Source organism: Pelobates fuscus, chromosome 3 (genome assembly GCF_036172605.1).
Source record: "Pelobates fuscus isolate aPelFus1 chromosome 3, aPelFus1.pri, whole genome shotgun sequence".
Classification (NCBI taxonomy): Eukaryota; Metazoa; Chordata; class Amphibia; order Anura; family Pelobatidae; genus Pelobates; species Pelobates fuscus.
Genome location: NC_086319.1, coordinates 247,562,349 through 247,583,025, shown reverse-complemented (window position 1 = coordinate 247,583,025; position 20,677 = coordinate 247,562,349). Strand labels below are relative to the sequence as shown.

Here is a 20,677-nt window from a genome sequence, read left to right as displayed (position 1 = left end):
GCATTAACACCACTGCCCAATTACAAAATAATCAATGTTTAGTAGATATACCGCAAATGAAACCAACAAATATGGAAGAAGGCAGCGCCACTAAAAACAAATAAGATAAATAAAAAACGAACAGGAAAAATAAACAGGGGATAAATAAAAACAAAAGTCCAGGATAGATAATCTATAATCTTATCCCCTGTTTGGTTTTATTTATCCCCTGTTTATTTTTCCTGTTGGTTTTTTATTTATCTTGTTTTTAGTGGCGCTACCTTTTTCCGTATTTGTTTGTATTATTTCTGTTTAAGGGCTTGTGAGGGAGCCCTATTTTTAGGTTTGCTGACACTTTTTATCCTTTTTATCTTTTCTGTTGTGTATTTGTGTAGATAGAGCGCTGATCCCCCTTTTCTGTTTTATACCCCAAATGAAAACTTGCATGCATTTTTTTCCCATTGGAGTTATATCTATAAAACCAGCTGCAGAAACTGCAAATCTGTGTCTACAGTCTTTGTAAGCCCTCCTCTTCTAACCCCTCCCAGACTTTATGTGACTGTTCAATCACAGGCTTCCCAATGCAGCTCAATGAGAAGTCTTTTCAAGGCAGGGGCTCTGAGCAATTGTTGCCTCTTGAGTTCAGTGAAAATACACTAACCAAACCAGGAAATAACAGGACCAAGTTGTCTGCTTGAAAAGCCATGGGAGTGTAACCAGGTTAATTTATAAAAGTTTCAATTTATGTTGAAATCTGCAGTTTTTCCAAAATTAAAAAAAAAATAGGGCTCACTTTTCTCATACAGATCTGTTCAGCAAGCTAAGGTGCCTTTGGGGGGTCTGGAGTGTCCCCTTAATTTAATCATTACATGTGTGGATCAGACTCTAAAATTGCAGCCAAAGTGTTTTTTCAGAGCAGAGTCTTTCAAATGTAAATACTTTTCAACATATTAGCATGAACTCCCTTGGTAGTGGTGATGGGGATACAACCACATCAGCATGTGTACTACCAGTATCAGTTAGAGCCTGGGCTTATTTACCAGCAGATATGCACTGTAATAATTGTTGTACTTACAGGAACACTACAGCTTTGGGAATACAAACCTGTATTCCCAATGCGATAATGTTCTCCTAACTATTGAGATAACTCACTCTATTCTATTTATTTATTTTTATTTAAAAGGACATTAATTTTATGTTTTATAGTACTTTACTTTAGAATGTTATGTCTCGTTTGCTGCTTCACACTAATATGTCCAACTCATATAACACAGTTGTATACAATGTGTAAACTTTAATAAAACACAAATTGAAAAAAAAAAAGGACATTGTTTAAATTTTTTACCAGTGCCGAAATCCATTCCCCCCACCCATGACCTCACTCTGATTCTTTATCTTCTTGTCTGATCTTGAACTCCTCATAGAGTATAGTAATAATAATAGGTTTAAGTTAGAACTATTGGCATGCTAGGCAAGTTACCACATCCAGTGGGTGATTGTTGTGACATCATACATCAATCTGGATTTGAGTACGCTGTCTCCAATGAGTATAGACAGAATGTCAGGCCTTTGGGAAAAGAACAAAAACTCGCAGAGTAAGGAAAAAGAAGAAAAATAACTGACCAAACACCAGCAGTAATAAGATAATGAAAATGCATGGGTATTAATTTCAGAAGAATCTTACAGCTGGCCAAGTACTAAGCACTGACGTTGCATTTACAGGCATGTGAGCCTGTTTAGTGGAAAAGGTTTTCTGCCTTCATAATTCTTTTTTAAAGGACCACTATAGTGCCAGGAAAACAAACTCGTTTTCCTGGCACTATAGAGTCATTAGGTCGGTCCCCCACCTTCAGCGACCCCTTCAGCCACTTGCCTTTCTCCAGCGCCAGGCTCCTCGGTGCTGGGGAACTCTCCTCCCTCTGCCGACGTCAGCTCCGAATGCGCATGCTTTCCTGTGGACGTCCAGCATCTTCTCACTGTGATTTTCACAGTGAGAATCGCGGAAGCGCCTCTAGCAGCTGTCAGTGAGACAGCCACTAGAGGCTGGATTAACCCTCAGTGAAACACTATGTTTACAGCTGCAGGGTTAAAACTAGAGGGACCTGGCAACCAGACCACTTAATTGAGCTGGAGTGGTCTGGGTGCCTATAAGTGGTCCTTTTAATGGATGTTACTGAATTCTTCGAAATTTGTATTTTTGGAGGTTATAAATTATTTAATGTTTGTAACCACTTTATAAAGTCTGTCTACCTCAATGGAAACATTTAGTTTCCTAGTCTATGCATTGTAAACTGAAATCGTGATATTGATATGTGTTTTGGAGAGCCTCATGAGCTTACAGTGACACTATAGTCACCAGAACTACAGCTTATTGTATTTGTTCTGGTGAGTAGACTCATTGCCTTCACACTTTTTGCAGTAAACTCTGTCAGAGAAAATGCAGTGTTTACATTACAGCCTAGTGATAACTTTACATTGATGGCTTCTAGAGGTGCTTTCTTGGGCAGTGCTGCTCAGTGTGCAACACTGCAATTCATTGTCTCCACCCTCTGCATGCAGACACTAAACTTTCCTCAAAAAACTGAAGGCAGTCGAAACTCTTAGGGCACATGACGTGCGACATGTCATGATTCCCTTTTATTCCAGAAGTTTGGTCCTTAAGGGGTTAAAATATAACTGCATCATTGCTTGTTGACCGATTTGAGGGCTTTTCTAAGATACATTTTCTTTAATATGCCTCTTTGCTGGTAATTTACCTGCTGATTATTATTATTATTAAAAAAAAAAAATCAAAAAAAAATCTGTGCAGTTCCCTGCCCCTGTACACTGAAATTGATACTCAACCAATGAAGGACGCCATATTGTGAAATACATTGACATTGGTAATATGTAAAGGCAGTTTGTTTTTAGCTATTCTGGTAGGTGAGGGGTGGGGGGCAACTGCTTCAAATGCTGGGGTTATGCAAAGTTTCTAATGCTTCTCATAGGAAAGCATTGCATTTCGTGCTTTTCTATGAGCTACAGCATCATGTGACCAAGTTACTTAACTCGGAAGCACTTCAAGTGACTAACTGCAAGGCAGTCACAAGTGGGGTGTTTGACAGAACCACTGCACTCAGACCACTTCATTGAGTTGAAGTAGCCTGGGTGATCACAGATTTTAATTTCAAAGTTTTTTTTCGTCTAAGTAGAGAGAATACATTTTACAATGGTTCTCTGATGTTAATCCTTTACTTCCAGATTTGAACTTTACAATACAGAAATTCACGCCACGGCTTTTTATTTATTTCCCTTCTTTTGTAATTGTATTCTTATGGTGTAGAAGTGGTGGTCTTGGAAATTGGATGTTGGTATTTCTGGCCATGGCATTTCACGTTTACAGATGAAATTGTAATATTGACAGTGCACTTTTTCATCAGTCATGTGCTACGTTTTTACAAAATTGACATTACAATAAAAATTTTAAAGAAAACTGCTTGACATGTGGAACCTGTAATGAGATAAGATAATTTTGTTTTCAAATTGTCTGTAGTTATGTGTGTGTTAGAGATGTGTCCCTGTAAATTTTAGGTCTTGCCAAAAATTAGAGCTTCCTTTTTGTTTTATTTTTATTTTTAGCTGTAGATGGGTTTTAAAACTGCCTAATTGCAAGTTCCTTCCATTATTATGCCTTGTAGATAGATGAGGACTCTTGATCTTCATATTTAGTGGCAGGTGCCTTTTTTGTATTTTTGTTTTTTTTTTACGTGCCACATAATCACCTGCATGTTAGAAACAATTTTTTTTTTTTTTATTCTTTATTTTTGGAAGTTTTTGGGAAGGTTTTGTTGCTTGGAGTGGGGGGTACAGAATACGATAGTGTCTGTATACATTGTTAGCAAGTAAACATTTACTTCCTTTTTATCGACTTCTGTTATTGTTTAGTCTTGGGTTTGGGGTGGGGTACAGGCATAAGAGGGTTGGGGGATAGGGTGCCCTGTCGTATACTTTTTTTTTTTTTTTTAAATAAATTCGTTATTTAAGGCTTTTGATCATATTTATATGAGGTCATTCCGGCCCTGGCTTACTAAATGGTGCACTGGCGGAGTGAGGAGCTGGACCCCAGGGAGTTAGGGAGACTGGATGTCTGAGTCTGTGTGTCAGTGAGTGTGTGTGTGTGTCTGTCTGTGTGTATATGTATGTCAGGGAGTGTATGTCTGTCAGTGCGTTTCTGTGTGTCTGCCAGTGAGTGAGTGAAATGAGGGGGTGGTGTTCTATCAAATTCCCCAACCTCGTGAAAATCCCCTACCCTCGTCACTTCCGGGGAGGGTAATCAGCTGGATCCTGTGCTGCACATGCGTGCTAGCAATCCTGCTACTCCTCCACAGCCAGGTCCTGGAAGGTAAGTAAAACTAGTTTTACATTTTCATTATAGTTAGTGCATTCACTAAGCTTTGGCACACAAAATGGATCTTTGACTAGGGCGGCAGAAATCCTTTCACTGGCCCTGCCTTTTTGTCATTTTCACAACTGTATAACTGCAATTGGCTTCATGGTTTCTTGTTACAGAGCAGCGCCACCTGCTTTTACTACAGTCTAATGCAGATTGCTATTATCAAAGCTTACTCAGTCCTAAAACATAGCATTGATCCTTCGGATCTACGTTAAATGTCCCAATGCATACATATCCAGTAGGGCATTTTTCTAATCAAAGCTCTCAATAACCAAACCATGTCAAAGCTGTTTAATAGAAACCCATCATAACAACACATTTCCATTTATTTAGCTCACACTTCTTCTGGAATGGTGGATTTTCTGTTCAGGAATAAATCTATATTGTATTATAAAAAAATACAAGTTAAGTGTAATATGAAAACTGTGTTAAGAGAACAGTACGATGACGTAGTAAACCTAGGGGAAACAAAGGAAATTAGACCTATGGCACTCCATATTTCTCCAAATTCTAACATGTCATTTATATTAATGGTAGTAATTATTGTGCCAATACTATTGTGGATGAGGGATAAAAGCACAAGTAAAAATATCTGTGTATTTAATATTTGAATGTAGAAGGGTTACTAAGGTAGGTTAATGTAAAGGGGTCATGATATGTGTAGAACTACCATGAAGGCTAAAGGGGGGTTTACTGGAGAAAATGTCAGCCTCAACCTCAAGAACAAACTGCTTAGACTGACCTTTTAATTTAATGTAATGCAGTAATCCCATCTTTGTCCTCCATTGTGAGAGGATCATACATTTATCTGACAAGCCTGGATTTTAGATTTGCAATATGTGAACGCATAAGCAAAACGTTCTGGCCACTCTGGAAAATAAATTTTATTAAATCCACTTATTTGAGCAGTTACATTTTGTTTAACCCCTTAAGGACACATGACATGTGTGACATGTCATGATTCCCTTTTATTCCAGAAGTTTGGTCCTTAAGGGGTTAAGGGGAAAAAAAAAAGTTATTCCCCAAAAACTTAAATATGATGAAAAGTAAATGAATGAATTACGGATTACTTCTCCATTTTATATACATTTTATACTGACTGCAATGATGGAACTGCACAGAACAGAACCACACATTTCAAAACTATTTAAAATCTACTTCTTTATTATTGTTTGAGCATTGGCACGTTCACATTCGTCAGAATATTCTTTTCAGCATGCAACTGGATTATATCACGAATAACTTTGCATATCCGACAATGCTAGTAATTTTGCACAGTGTAGGCACACTCACTCTGCACTTTAAATCATGTGACATGACTTGGGGGTGTGATTTTTTATTTTTTTTTATTTTACACACAGGCCTGGGAACACTAACTTGAATTGAAGACAAAGAAACTATCCTAGAATCCATAAAATTCTCATTTGTGATTTCCCTCTTAACATAGACACATTTTATCACGGATGTTATAGAACAGTGTACAGTTTTTAACTATCTAACATTTTTTATTGAATGTGGTGTTGTTCAAGTGACACATTCCTTTTGTAAAGGCAAAATCTACTCGTATTTGTGAGCACACAGTCGCAGCCTGCATTATTGAAGCTTTGTTGTGAAATCATAAACCATATCAAGATAAGGAGCCCTGAGTATATCTCCACAAAGGAGCACTCAACGTGTACAGTGCCTAGCAATAAAGTCTGCAATAAACAGTTTCTTTTTATTCTTTTGCAAAGTCTTGGCTGGGGGAGATTTGTGTTTTCCTGGACTAGACGATGAAATAGCTGTCACTGATAGCCCTTATCTAGATCCAAAACCTCATATATTTCTTTTCACTCATGTGGAATTCATAAACGTGCTTTGTCTTCCAGTAGCGCGCAATATCCAGCAGTGACACATCCTGCGGTCCTTATTAGGTGGCACGCAATAAAGTAGAGATTATTTGCATATTATGCGTCTCAAATTGGAATGAAATAAAGAAGCAGATTAATCCTGAAGGAGCAATAAAAGGCAAATAATAAACTCTTGGCGTGATGCTGTTAGTGCTGCAGGTTGGCATACTGTTTGCAACTGTGTTTTCTGACTCAATATTTATGATTATTAGTGTGCTGTTAAGACGTCCCATTCTGACATCTTCATTAATTTTTATGTCTGCACTGCTGCTATAGCCCAGCCAGGGACTGTTTTCTAGCAGATGGTGTTGTCATAAAAGGGCTTCAGGACCCCTGTCCTATGTTTAGGACTTAATTTGTGAATGAATGCATAAAATGAGAACTACAAAATTCTTCTTCTATGTGTATCTTCTAAATATGGATGGATTTGTAATCTGTATTTGCTACAGGAAGATCTTAAACTTGGTGATAGCTGGGGAAGGCCCAACAGATCTGAACAGATACCCTAAAGCAATCACTGGAACACAGTGGCTGACAAAATAAATTTGTTCTAGATTTTCAACTAGCCCAGTGTAGCTATGAGATTTGGTAGAACACATCAAGACTCTGTCATGTACTGGTATAGTTTTTTTCCCCATGCAAACTATTGTTCAGATAATTGGGCTTATTTTAATAAGGTAATGTATTTTTCCCAAAGATTTAAATATATATACATGCATTTATTATTTAAAAAGAAAAAAAAATAGTAATTTTTATGTGTAGCACTATTCAATTGCCATTGATTTGTCATTTTATGCAAAAATAAAAGATTTTTATGTGGTAAACTGGTTTGATCAATTATGTATGAATGCATATTTTAATACACAGAATTCACCACAGAATGTAGGCAATTATATGGTTTTAAAATCACATTATGTGTTTTTTAATTAAACAAATTAATAAAAATAATTTGAAAATAATGTAGTGAATTGCTGGGTACTAATTAGGGAATTAAACTCTGTTGCCTTCAGATTTGCTATGAATGTAATTAATGCCGACTGGGCGCCTATTTAAGCACCCGTGGCAGGGAGTTGCAAAGGTGCGTCTTGAAAAAGTTCAGTCACTTGCTGTTTGTGGCACTTTACACCCTTGCTGGATTTCTTAGACATGGGGTTGTGTGTGTTTTTTTTTTTTTTTTTTATTCTATGGCCTCAACTTACTTGGAGGAGCTTAAGAACATGTGCTGGAAACTCAGGTTCTTTGGAACTTTATTTTTTTCTTCATTTTGTTTGAGAAACAATACTTTCTATAATACATGTAATAGACCTATATATAAATAGAGCAATTGAGGAGTTGTGCCTAGTTCTATATGTAAAAGGGAAACAAGTAATGTTAGCCTAACTGGGCACGGAATTAAGCAGCTGTGTCCTAGGAAGAAAAAAAAAAAAAACAACCACTGAACCCTGGTGTCCATGGAGTCAACAAAATAAACTATTCGAAACATACATAAATTTGAGGGAATCACTTTTCATACTAATGCTTTGGTATAATACGTAAGGGAGTGGGCAATGTATCTATGAGCAATCGAAAACATAACCCTGTGTATTCAGGGTAGAGAGCCCAGGTATGAAATGTAAGGATTCAAATTAGCGGGGTATACGTCCCATATGTTCTGCTCAATGACCCCTGAGTGCTGGGAGGGGGGTCGGCAAGTGAAATGCACTGGCATTGGGTCATGTCATATCATGGGAGCAATAATACAAATTCAACTGCATAAAATAAACACTCTCTAAAGGAAGTACATTAAATAAATGAGACTAGTTAAAGGTTCAGTCCATCTCAGCATGAACCGCCGAGACTCCATCTTTCCTTAGCCGATTGCGACATCGGTACTGACGGTAAAGGAGACAACTTTAGACGCACCCAAGGATCGGCTCGGACCAGCTGTGGTGGCAAATGATTAAGTAAGAACCAAGTCTCGAAGTGGTAAGTTGGTGAGTGTGGCTGTCTCATCAAATTCTAAGGGCACGAGAGGGACCCCACTTGTACTTGATGATAGCCGAGTGTAGAGTCTTTGTGAATTGTTGGAAGGACCAACAAGGTGTAAGTCCAAGGTGGATCGGCAAAGATTATGTAGGAACTGGAGCTGCATCTCCTCAAGCTGCCGCAGTGTTCTGCTTTTGCAGGAGGCCATGTTTGCAGGAGGTTGCTGATGTCGCAGTACCCCTCTCCTGCAAGGGTTTTCAGCTCTTTATCTTTCTTCCCCATGCCTCTCTGGTGAGTTGAGCCCGAGCCTGGGCAAAATCTGAGGCTATAACCACTCAGAGCACAGTATATTTAGTGCCAGCAGAGGGAGGTCAGCTGACATTTGTCTGCTGCCTTCAGTGTCGCAGCCACGCCCCCTCTTTGAAACTTTAATTTTGGATCTGGACTAAAAATTTCTGGTCTCCTCACTCTGGTTATTACTGTATTGACTTTTTTTTTTTTACACTTTTTAATATTCACGGTTTATGACACTCAGTTTTATGTTTGGTACAAGTATTACCAGGAGGGTAATTTTATTAAATCTAAGTTTTATATTTTCATTTAATAAACTAATTATAGCTCTTTTTATTTTTTTTATATATTTGTTATAATTTTCGTCACCGTGATTATTGATCTTTAGTTGCTGTAAAGTTTCCTGTATTTAGTTTTAAATTTTTTATATTCTTTCAAATAGCCACATTTCTTTTCCATTTTTACAATTTTGGTGTATTTATATATTTTTTTTTTTATACCAAACTACATCTCATCCTGCAAATGTTGTGCATTTGTTTATTAATTAAATTCCTAAAAAAAACAAAACAAAAAACAATTTCTATTCATAACTACATCCCTATAGTGTGTGATTTCCCCCCTCAGAACAATTGCAGATTTTTGTAAGTTCTTAAATAGAATTTCATTCAGCATCCTATAACAAGTTGTGATAAACAGGGGGATAAAACCACAGACCCGAATACTAGTGTTTTATTAATTTCATCCATTATTCATTGCCAAAAAACAATCTAAACACAAAAACTACTGCATCTTAATGTAGTGGTATGGTGCATAGATGCTGTCCCTTTACTCGGACAATGTAAGACATTGTCTTTTCTGAGAATTTTTAATGTCTGTTTGTGTATTATTTTGTAATGGAGATATATATATATATATATATATATGTGTGTGTGTGTCAATGTTCCTCAGGGCTGGTCCTTGCTGCATATGGGCAACCATACATAAGATATGATACACCAGTGACAGGCACACTGCCAGACCAGTTCTATAGAATACTAGTTATGTATTTTAATGAGTTTTGTTGCAGTTGTGACTTAGTGATATTTTCTTACTTAAGCCAATTATCTCCAGGATAGGTCGGTCAAAAAGGACTTCCACCTAACTTTTAAACCACTGGAGGGAATTGTCTGATTTTTGAGTATGTTTGTATTTGGAGTATGCTGATTTAGAATATGTAGATTGCATGTATATTTTAGGAGTTATGAATATTGTATGAAACTGTATATTTTCCTGCCTGTGATAATTAAGTCAACCCATTGTGTACAGTAATTATATCACAGGCAGAGGGGAGGGTTTGTGTGTCCTAACTGGGAGTGTTTGACTATATTATAATGTATTTGATTGGCTGTTCCACAAGACCATGTGGGTGGCAACTTTGTATAAGAACTTGCATAAAAGACCTTTGATGCTTATTTAAACAGTTCTACTTCACCCTCAATTTAGAGTCCTGTCTCTTATTGGGGGAATCTGCTACAAGGGTTTGCTATGCTCGTCATACTCTCTTGCTATAATCACTAAGCTCCTATAAGAGCTTGTTCCTGTTTTGCTACCTGAATGTGTCTACAGTGTTTATGGTGTCTGCTGGAGTGCTTGGAGTCCTCAGGAAGCGCTAAGAGCATCCTTCAACGGAGGTACCCAGTCGGGGTGCCAGGTGATCTGTTACAACCTTCTTTAGTAACTAATGATGCGGGACAGCAGTCACCTCTGAGCTTTCAAGAGGTTGTCCATGAGACTGGTTCATTCCCACAACCGAATGATCAAACACTCCCCAGCAAGTATAGATTTCCTTTGTTGTGGAATTTTTTTTTTTTTTTTTTTAAATCTTGATCAATACCTTATCATTGAGTTGAAACGTTGCTCTTGTTGAGTGCAGAATACAGGGAGTTTATTGCTGAGGAGTGCTGGACCATTTGCTTTTTTAATTTTAAAATACCTTGCTCTGATTATATCATTTACATAATTTACATTTTCTACTCCAGTACTTTCAATGGGACACTATAGGTACCCAAACCACTTCAGCTCATGGAAATGGTCTTGGTGCAATGTCCCTGCCCCCCTAAGTAAGATTTCAGACAGCCACTAGAGGCTCTTCCTGCTTGCAAAGCGACTTTTGGTTGCATGACGCTAGATATCCTCACGCTGTACTTTTTATTTTTTTAACCCTTTCCTTTCGTTTCTTTGGGGGGTGAGGGGGTGTGGTAGGGGAGGAATATAGTGTAAGGAATAAATATATATTTGTATTTCTTACACTATAGAATCATTTTTTTTCTCTCTCCTCACTAACAAGGGTAATATGATGATGTGTAGGAAGTAATTAATGGCTAGCACATGACTGGTATTTCACTTCCTACATATCCAGAATCCATTGCTCCAGAATCCACATAATCTCAGTATTGCTGATCACAGATGCCATAGCGTGAGCATCCATAAATCAGTGTGCAGTGCTCAAGGGCCTAGCAGACAAGGGCATCTGCGTTCATACACCCATACCTGCTAATAATCATAATTATGATACAGTGTTGCATGATACTGATATTCAGGGTCAGACATGTAAGTTCCTTTTTCATCCAATTGTCTTGAATGTTGCCAGTTCTTGCATTTAATAACCAAAGCACAATGATATAATATATTTATTCTTGAAATGTATGTCTTATAAAAGTTTTGCCCATTTCTTTTTCTTTCTTTAGTTAATGAAGACGAGCTTAGAAGGAAGATTGCAGAGGAGCTGGCTTTAGAACAAGCAAGAAGAGAAGCTGAGAATAAGAAGAGGTTGGTTAACCTGCCGTGTGAGATACAAAGTTTTGCGTGATAAATATTGGGACAGATGTGTAGATAGCGTATCTTGTTAGATATGTCTGTCTCTCTATCCACAATAAAATTCCCTGCAGTGGAAATAAAAAAAATTGTTGGCTATAAAATATATGCACACATACATACATATATACATGCGTGTGGGTATATATAATATTTGTGCTCGGAATTTATCTAATACGTAATGGAATGTAGAAGGAGAAGCAAAATTGGTTGAGGTGTGCCGAAACCAACGTACGAGTAGGCCTGTAAAAGAGGGCCCACAAAGGTGAATTGTCAATATAGATGGGTGTAGGTGGGTGGGGGACAAACAGCTTGCACAACAAAGGTAAGTAGGGGGGGGGGGGTAGGGTTTAAATAGGATCATAACTCCTCCCACAAATTCAGGCCAAATGGCCTTCCAACTTGTGCTCTGAATTTATCTAATACGTAATGGAATGTAGAAGGAGAAGCAAATTTGGTTGAGGTGTGCCGAAACCAACGTACGAGTAGGCCTGTAAAAGAGGGCAAAAAAGGATTCAAAGAAAACACACTTTATTGCAAGTTTATACGGCTTGTGTACTGAAAGCTAGTAAGGAGCTTTTACTCTGATTGAGGTATATATGTAACTAAGCTGAGGATTACCTGTGGCCCCATCACCTAGTGATGTGGACTGGGGTGTAAGAGCTTGGGACCGCTGATGCAGCGCTTCTGCAAAAAGAGAGACCAGCGAAGGAAGCCATGATGTAGCTTACCTTAATGGAATGTTTAGACGTGAAGTAATGGATTAGTAATGATAGTGTGTGGCTGACCTTGGATATGTAAAACGGAGTGACAGCATAGGAGGTATAAATAAGATGCTTGCTATGTAGGCTTAGAGGAAAAGGCAAAAAGTTCAATAGTTTAAAAAAGTCTTGAATCAAGCAAACTCTACTTGTGACATGGAACAATATACAAAGCCCTGGCGTGAGTGATAGCGTAGTCGTGAGGCGTGCGTATCTGTATGAGGTGTAACTGTGTGTTAAGTCCAAGATTATCTTATGAAAAGGTTGTATCCTGGATGGTATGTAGTAGGTCGTAAGGAGACCTTAAACTGAAAGAGCTTCAGCGGCTGTGTTGTGGACACCAGGAATGTAGAAGCAGACTAAAAAGAGCTGAGAGGTTGCTGACAGACAAGTCAGCCTGTGAAAATAGCCACAAAATGGTTAGTGAGGATGGCAGCCCGAACGTAGGCCAGGTGCCATAGTGAAGGGTGAATAGATAGTAGATTAAAGGCGATGGATTAGTCCATCTTGCTCAACCAAGCCTTACTACTTGCTAAGTGATAGCTTGTATGGCATGATCGATTTGCGTAGTGCAGTGAGAACTCCATAGCGGGAATGAGGGAGTTTGATGCTGGGAATGGATGTAGAGTGCGGTGCGGAAGAGGTCTATGATCAGACGTATTATAGGGTATAGTGAATTTCTACATCGATGGGAATGGTACGCCAAGATGAGAAGTGTGAAGACCGTAAGGAGGAGGTCGCGTATGACTGCTGTGGACAGAAGGTGGTCCACCGTAAGAGGGTCAATGGGTGCAGATAATAGGTTAGGGCATACGAGTGTACCTGTGGGAATGGCGATAAGGCCTGTGTGAACCCCTGTGAGAAAACCGGCACCAGAATCTACCAGATGCCTAGCTGGGTGTAAATGCAGATAGTATATTAGGATAACAATGTTAACCTTAGTTGGGCGTATCTTAGGTGACAGATGGGCTGCGTATGTGGACTAGGTGTAGGTTCTGGAGCAGACGTGCAAAACCCTGCAAGTTGTGAAATAGCATACCCCAGGATTAAAGTCATAGTGTACCCGAGCCTTCCCCAGGAATGAAATGGTCAGCCCAGCTTGTCCCTCTGGCCGCCTCCCTGACTAGTGCGTGGGTTGAAGGGGTGGTGAGAAGTGGAATTAGCTGTCTCTATGCGAGAGGCAATGATAAACAGAGGAATGGAAAGTTTGTGGGTGTCACTCTTTTTGGAGTACTGAAATGTCGCCAAGAATATAACCTTTGTACTGTAGGGAGTCTTGTGAAGTTAAGTAGTGATTTTAGTTTAACGTCCTTTCCATCGAGAATTACTTTCTCCATGGAAATTGGAACAGGGTGGGCCGGTGAGACGTATGGAGTAGTGATAGTGGGTGGTGGGGGACGGGGAGGGAAATGAGGGGTAAGCCAGACTGTATGACCGAGATCGCCAGGTGAGCACCTGCCGGGTTTAACGAGACACCTGGTGTGGCTATAGCCGATTCCATTTATCAGCCATTTGGAGGCCGGCCAGGATAGCTACTGGGGTCTCCTGATTGGAATCTGAGGAGTAAGCTGACGGCCCTTGTGAGCTAGAGCCGGGCCTGGGAACATTGGGCTGAGCCGTTGTGAGCCAGTGTAGTTCTGCCTTATTGGCAGTGGCTGGGGAGGGGATACCCCTGTGTCAGAGCTTTGCTGATATTTTTTGGAATGTACCAGAATCCTAGGTAACTGAGGGTGGAAGGGGTGAGGGATTCCTATGGAGACCCTGGCCAGACTGGCGTGCTGGGTATTTCGTCAAACAGCAGACAGATTATCGGGATGGATACTTGTGACATTCTGAAAAAGAATAATGATTTGGATAAGTAATGTGTCTTAGAGGTATGGATGAGACCTTTGGAGAACTGGCCTGCTAGCTAGTGCCGAAGCGAAGAATTTAACTAGTACCAAGTGACAGGTGAGGCCCTGCTAGTGCCAAGTGGCGGAGAGAGGCTCTACCTATGATTTGGGCCGAGGGGATTTTGTGGCCACTTGAACGTGGTGGCAGGATGTCGGCCTCTCAGTGACCGTAAGAGATTCAAAACGTGTGGCCGTGACATGGGAAGCCTTAACTGTAGCCCTAAAGAAGGGCAAGCGAAGTGGCTAACTATGATTTGGTCGTGGGGCTGAACCTCCGTGTTGAGGTGGGGTGTAGACCTCGCGCGACCGTAGTATTACTTAGGATAGCTAAGGCCAGCGCCTAACCCTCAATGCCAGTTCTCTAGCCTAATGGGGCTTGTCTCTTAGAATGGTGTGATGTAACGTATGTAGATACTTAACCTTGAGTGTTTGTCCTCTTTATTTGGGCAACGCGCCGGAAGATTACAATATATTCTTGCGTCTCTAGGGAAAGGGGCCCGGTCTGCGAAACCTTAGGGGGAAAAAGATGCTAGTGGGCCTGAAGCGTGCCACTAATATGAGGAGTGTAAAAATTTTGAACGTATGAGAAGGTGTGTATCAGAGATACTGTAACGTACGAACGTGGGTAAGCTGAGGGACCTGAACGTTGGTCCATAAATAAGAGACAAGCCCCTGGGTTCCCATAAATGTGAATTTTTTGAATGATACAAAGGCAAAGTGAGACTTTAATAAGAAGCGTAAACTTAGTGAGTAAGAATACCAATACCTGATACTGCAATGCAGGGAACCAGGTAGCTTGTAGGTTGTCGATGGCGTATGACTTGGTGGCAATGACACAGGTCTAAGTAATGAAATGTAGAAATAAATTACAAAAACATGTACCGTTAAATATAGTAGTAATATGGTGGATTATGATTATGAGATTGTTGTAGACATTTTTTGAGGAATCTTACCCAGGTACATTTGAAGTGTAGAGCCCACTTTGGGAGGTTGTATGAGGCTGTGGAGGCTGAATGAGGCCTCAAGGGAAAACGTAAAAATAGTAAACTTTCTTACCTGTTACCGAAATGCAGGATACTGGGTACCTCTTCTTGGAGCTCTGGTTGAAGAAAAGTAAAAGTAGTAGCAAGGTGGTGTAGGTTTGTGTGATTGATGTTTTAAACGCCGTGAGGAATCTAAGAACTGGCCTGTTAGAAGTTTAGAACCCACTTTGGGAGGTGGGGAGGCTGAATGAGGCCGTGGAGGCTGAATGAGGCCTCGAGGGAAAAAGAGATCTGGTAAACCTACTTACCTGATACAGTAATACATGGTACTGGGATACAGCTTCTTGAAGGCTGATTGTAGGAAAGTGGAGTTGTATTATATACATAAATTATAAAAGAGTCAAACTGTGCCTTTAAGAAGATTACCCTGTGAAATAGATGTCCCACAATTATGTGACCATGGACGGAATTTTTTTATTTTTTTTTTAAAAAACACCTATATTTCACCCAGTGGTGGGCCATATAATAAACTTAACATCATATAGGAAAACATTTTTTTTTTTATGTGAGTGCTTGGTATAAGTAAAGAGACATAACTTGATATTTATAGTAGTTTAGTAAATTTTAAATATTGTAGCCCCTTTCGTTCAGTTAACCGAATGAACAAGAGTACTAAAAAGAGAAAGAACTCCCGCATTCGGTAAATGGAACACACAAAAGGATTTAAACGAAAGCCAATTGAATAATCAGCTGCAGGTTCTAACGTGTAAATAAACGAAAGGTTACATGAAAAAGCCGTTTGAACGTGTTCGGCTGAACGAACGTACGAAAGAACAGCCGAACGTAGGGTAAGTGTGCACGTACGGTACATAGAATTAAATAAAAGTAAATGAAAGCGTGTGTATTCCGTGTTCGGCTGTTAGCCGCACGAACGCGGAAGTACACGAACAGCGTAACAGCACGAATAGGTAAGTAATGAAGGGAGCCTATCCCCGCATTTTAGGCAAGAACGTGGGAAATAACCGAACGCTATTTCCCACGTTATGCTTACGTGGACGTGCCGGTCTTGTGACCGGAAGTCGGGTAGCGAGTAGGGAAGTCGGGTAGAATCCGGTGGACGGGCACGGAGGACGGAGGTAGGAGCTGCTGGCGACGGACTGTTTACTGGAGACTGACTTTGGCGGGAACAAAGGACCGGAAGTGCTGGTTGCTATGGTGAAGACAAACAGCTTGCACAACAAAGGTAAGTAGGGTTTAAATAGGATCATAACTCCTCCCACAAATTCAGGCCAAATGGCCTTCCAACGTATAAAACTCCCCTGGATGAGGATGCTGTTTGTGAATTTTTTTATTTTTTTTTTAAGTAAACCTGTTTTTTCTTGTATTGCTATTTACACCGTAAAGAATGTAAAGGTCAAATATTTTTTCCCTTTCCTAGCGGTGTTCATTTTAAATATAATTGTAACCCACATTGAGGGTGATTTATGAAATCCAGAATGAGCAAAAAAAAAAAAAATGAAAAGTTCTAAAAGTGGGACACTTGCCAGGTAATGTTTGTCTGTTGGAATTACATTTAACCTTTACAACTTTTCACCACTTTCTGAAACATTACTTTTTGATAAAATCGAGGCTAAAATAGCCATACTGTGTCTATAGTGAACTTGGAGATTTTATTCCAGATTCAGTTTTGCATTTCTATTCTGTGAAAGTAGTAGATCATTGAATAACCACATTTGACTGAAAAGTGTGTGAAAAACCCTATGTAGAACCATAATCTCTACAGTGACCTGTAAATGCTTATGAAGCTAATAATTATTTTCAAGATTACTTTAAGCACTATAACCACTACAGCACGGTTTGATACCTAGATCTTGTGGGTGCACAGTGTTTGTGGTCTTCTTGAACTGGAAAAACCAAGTGTCACTTTTGTTCAAGACAAGAACCGATTCATTGAGCTGAGTGCTCAGCTGCAATTTAGAATAAAGTAGTAAGATTAAAAAACCCTGGATGGAAAAAAAAACTAACAAAAAAAACCCTAAATTAAACAATGTATCTCCGTAAAATGTGTTGTGTTCTTAAATCAAAATGCAATTATTGCACTGCTGTTTAAATGGCTCATACATTCTGTTAATCCATTCACTCATGCGACTCTATATCACTATTTATTAGGCCAGACTGACATAATTGTTAATTGGGTAGTGCTGTGTAAATTATCAAAACCTCATTGGCCATTTTTTTGGTATAATATAAGCAAGACAAATGCCAGCACACTCTTCCGATTTGTATGGTATATCAGTAGTTGCACATAATGCTTTTCCATGTCCCTCCCATTTTTGCATTTCCTGTTATTGTTCTTATGTTAAAAAAAATGTTTAAACCAAGACTCGACACCTCCAGAGGGGTTAGCTCTTTTCCGCCCCACTGCCTGAGGGACATTAAGGACGCATTGCGAGGCTACGGTCTCATGGACTGCTGGAGAGTTCTACACCCCAGTGATAGGGATTACTCCTATTTTTACACTTTTCACAAGCGCTATAGCAGATTGGACTATATACTCCAAGCCCAGGAGTTCTTACCCCTACTTGTCTTGGCTGAGATCCGACCGGTGGGCTAGTCCAACCACTCCCCCATATCAACACACATCAAATCCCGTTTACTCAGACCCAGAGATTTCCGATGGAGGATGAATTGGTCTTTAACGACTCGCCCATTGTGACTGAACTCCGCTCGGCCTTAACCACTTTCTTTGAGGAAAATTCATCTCCAGACATGCCGTCCTTAAAGCAGCACTATCATGCCAAACTTACCTTTCTTTAATCGATTCCTCTTCTTGCCCTCTCTCAGGATCTGTTATTCGTTTCTTCCTGTGCTCTAGTTTTCTTTAAAACAGAAGACAAAGTAGGGACTACTTGTCTTATGGAGGTTTCCTACACCCGTCTTATGAAGGTTTCCTACATCCGTTTTCTACTACAGTGGGATTACACACAATTTTTCCCTAATTTATTTATCTTAAAGTGTATTGGTTGATACATATTGTGGAACCTCTACTAGATTATTTTCATTCAGCTACTTTTATTCATTTTTCTTGCCCTCATATGGGAAGAAAAGACATAAACAGCTGAAACATTTGTTATACAATTTGGTTATTTTGTTACTTTGGGAAATTATATTGCAACCATCTCCACAGAGTCCTGCAAATTACTATTGATTTTCAATAGATACCCTATATTCTCTCTCTACATTTACCTGTCACAGCACTCTGATTGTTGGTTTGAAATCCAACCAGAGTGCTCTGTGTCATTTTACACAGCGTGGGAAAGTTCTTTCAAATTTTTTTTTTTTTTTTTACAGTGAGCAGCCACTGACTGCTCACTGTTTAGAAGACATGCCCCTACATGCGGTAAAGCGAGTAGGGGCAGAATTTACTAATACTAAGTACTCTTTACTTTTAGCTGAAAGACTAATTTAGGTCGTTCAGCCTTTTGGTAGATGCAGCAGCTGCATGACTCAAATCGTAGTTTCATTCATTCATTCATTAGAATGAAATTCCGATCCGAACAAAGTCCAGAATTGCGTCCTAACACGAATGGAGAAACTGTTCTTATTCTGTTAGGACACAATGACACAATTCGGTAGTTATGCCGGTGTTCTGTCTAAATGACAAGACGTTCGGGGAAAAGTGAAAGGAGGCTTCGCGGGAACACGGAGGAAAGGTGAAAATTGTGGGAAAATTGCTGTGACCACCGCAAATGAAGCACACTTTGCTCCTCCGCTGGTCATAGCTGGTCAGGTGTAGGAAACCTCCATAAGACAAAGTAGTCCCTACTTTGTCTTATGCTTTAACCCCTTGACGACCGATGACGGTTCAGGACCGTCATCGGAAACATCCCCTTGAGGACCGATAACGGTCCTGAACCGTCATAACGGTCTTGGGGTACTTACCTGATCGCCGTTGTTCCCCCGGCAGCGATCAGTGTTTAACCCGGTCCAGGGAGACTGCCTGTCTGCCCAGACAGCCTCCCCGCGGCAGATCGCTCGATCACGTGGCTGGAATAGGTGCCTGTGTATCTGCCAGCAGGGGGACTGTCTCTGGAGGGGACCGGGATATCCCCCACCGGTCCAGAGGGGGGAACCAATCTGCTTGATCTGCTTAGTCGACCAGGACATCAGGAGAGCGGACGTCTCTCCCAGGACAGGTCCGGCTGTAGGCCGCAAAGTCAGGGGTCGGGCAATCCGGTGGGTAGCGACACGATTTTAACATTGGTAGGTTCGCCAGGATGCCACTGTTTATGCAATTTTGTTTGTGCAGTCTGATCTGCAGATTTGAGGGCGTTTAATGCTTAAAATCACTGCTTGGAGCAGGAGCTCGCAAGGCATGCATCTGCTCTGCTCGGGTGTCAGGCCCCGCCCCCCATAAGTGTATTTTTATGTTTATATATACATATATTAATATAAAAATACACGTACAATTAAATTAAACACGTGTGTTTATATATAAAACTAGATTGTGTGTGTGTATATATATATATATATGTATGTATATATATATATAATATTATAAAATATAAATGGCAAGTAAGTATAAATAAATTAAAAAATTTAAATAATTTTTAATAATTAAAAAATATATATGTAATTTTATTCTAACAGTATTTTGATATTAATATATATATATCTCAAATACACTTAGAATGAAATGATATATACATATCTATGTATAAATAAATTAAAAATAATACCAAATATACATATGTCCATGTACATAAATAATTACATAAATATACACGTAGACCTCAAATATATAAATATGTATATATATTTAAATTCTACGAGCATATTTAGGTAATATTTTTACATAATTAAGTTATTTGATTGATTGCAATTTGAGGGACCTGCCTGACAACCCAGGCCGAAAGTCCAGAGAATTTAATTTGCTAGCACTGTGTTTAACCCTGTAACTTTCTATGACACCCTAAAACCTGTACATGGTGGGCACTGTTTTATTCTGGAGACTTCGCTGAACACAAATAATAGTCTTTCAAAACAGTAAAACATATCACAGCAATGATATTGTCAGTGAAAGTAAGTTTTTTTTGCATTTTTCGCACACAAACTGCACTTTCACTGATGATATTATTGCTGTGATACATTTTACTGTTCTGAAACACTAATGTTTGTGTTCAATGAATTCTCCCGAGTATAACAGTACCTCCCATGTAGAGGTTTTATAGTGTTTTTGAAAGTTACAGGGTCAAATATAAGGCTTGATTTTACTTTTTTTTTTCATTGAAATTTGTCAGATTAGATATGTTGCCTTTGAGAGCGTATGGTAGCCCAGGAATTAGAATTACCCTCATGATGGCATACCATTTGCAAAAGAAGACAACCCAAGGTATTGCAAATGGGGTATGTCCAGTCTTTTTTAGTAGCCACTTAGTCACAAACACTGGCCAAAGTTAGCATTTGTTTTGCATTTTTAACACACAAACAAATATAAATGCTAACTTTGGCCAGTGTTTATGACTAAGTAGCTACTATAAAAGACTGGCCATACCCCATATTGAATACCCTGGGTTGTCTACTTTAAAAAAAAATATGTATATGTGGGGTTTGATTCAGGGATTTATGACAG

General features: G+C 39.4%; 1 protein-coding gene across 1 annotated transcript in view; it reads left to right on the top strand.

The window, feature by feature from the left end:
* Window positions 1–20,677, top strand: part of CHCHD3 (coiled-coil-helix-coiled-coil-helix domain containing 3) — a 286,257-nt gene that overhangs the window by 31,372 nt on the left and 234,208 nt on the right. Inside the window, exon 3 of the mRNA XM_063448299.1 lies at window positions 11,283–11,364. Coding sequence (XP_063304369.1) covers window positions 11,283–11,364 — 82 coding nt within the window. The remainder of the gene's footprint in view (window positions 1–11,282; window positions 11,365–20,677) is intronic.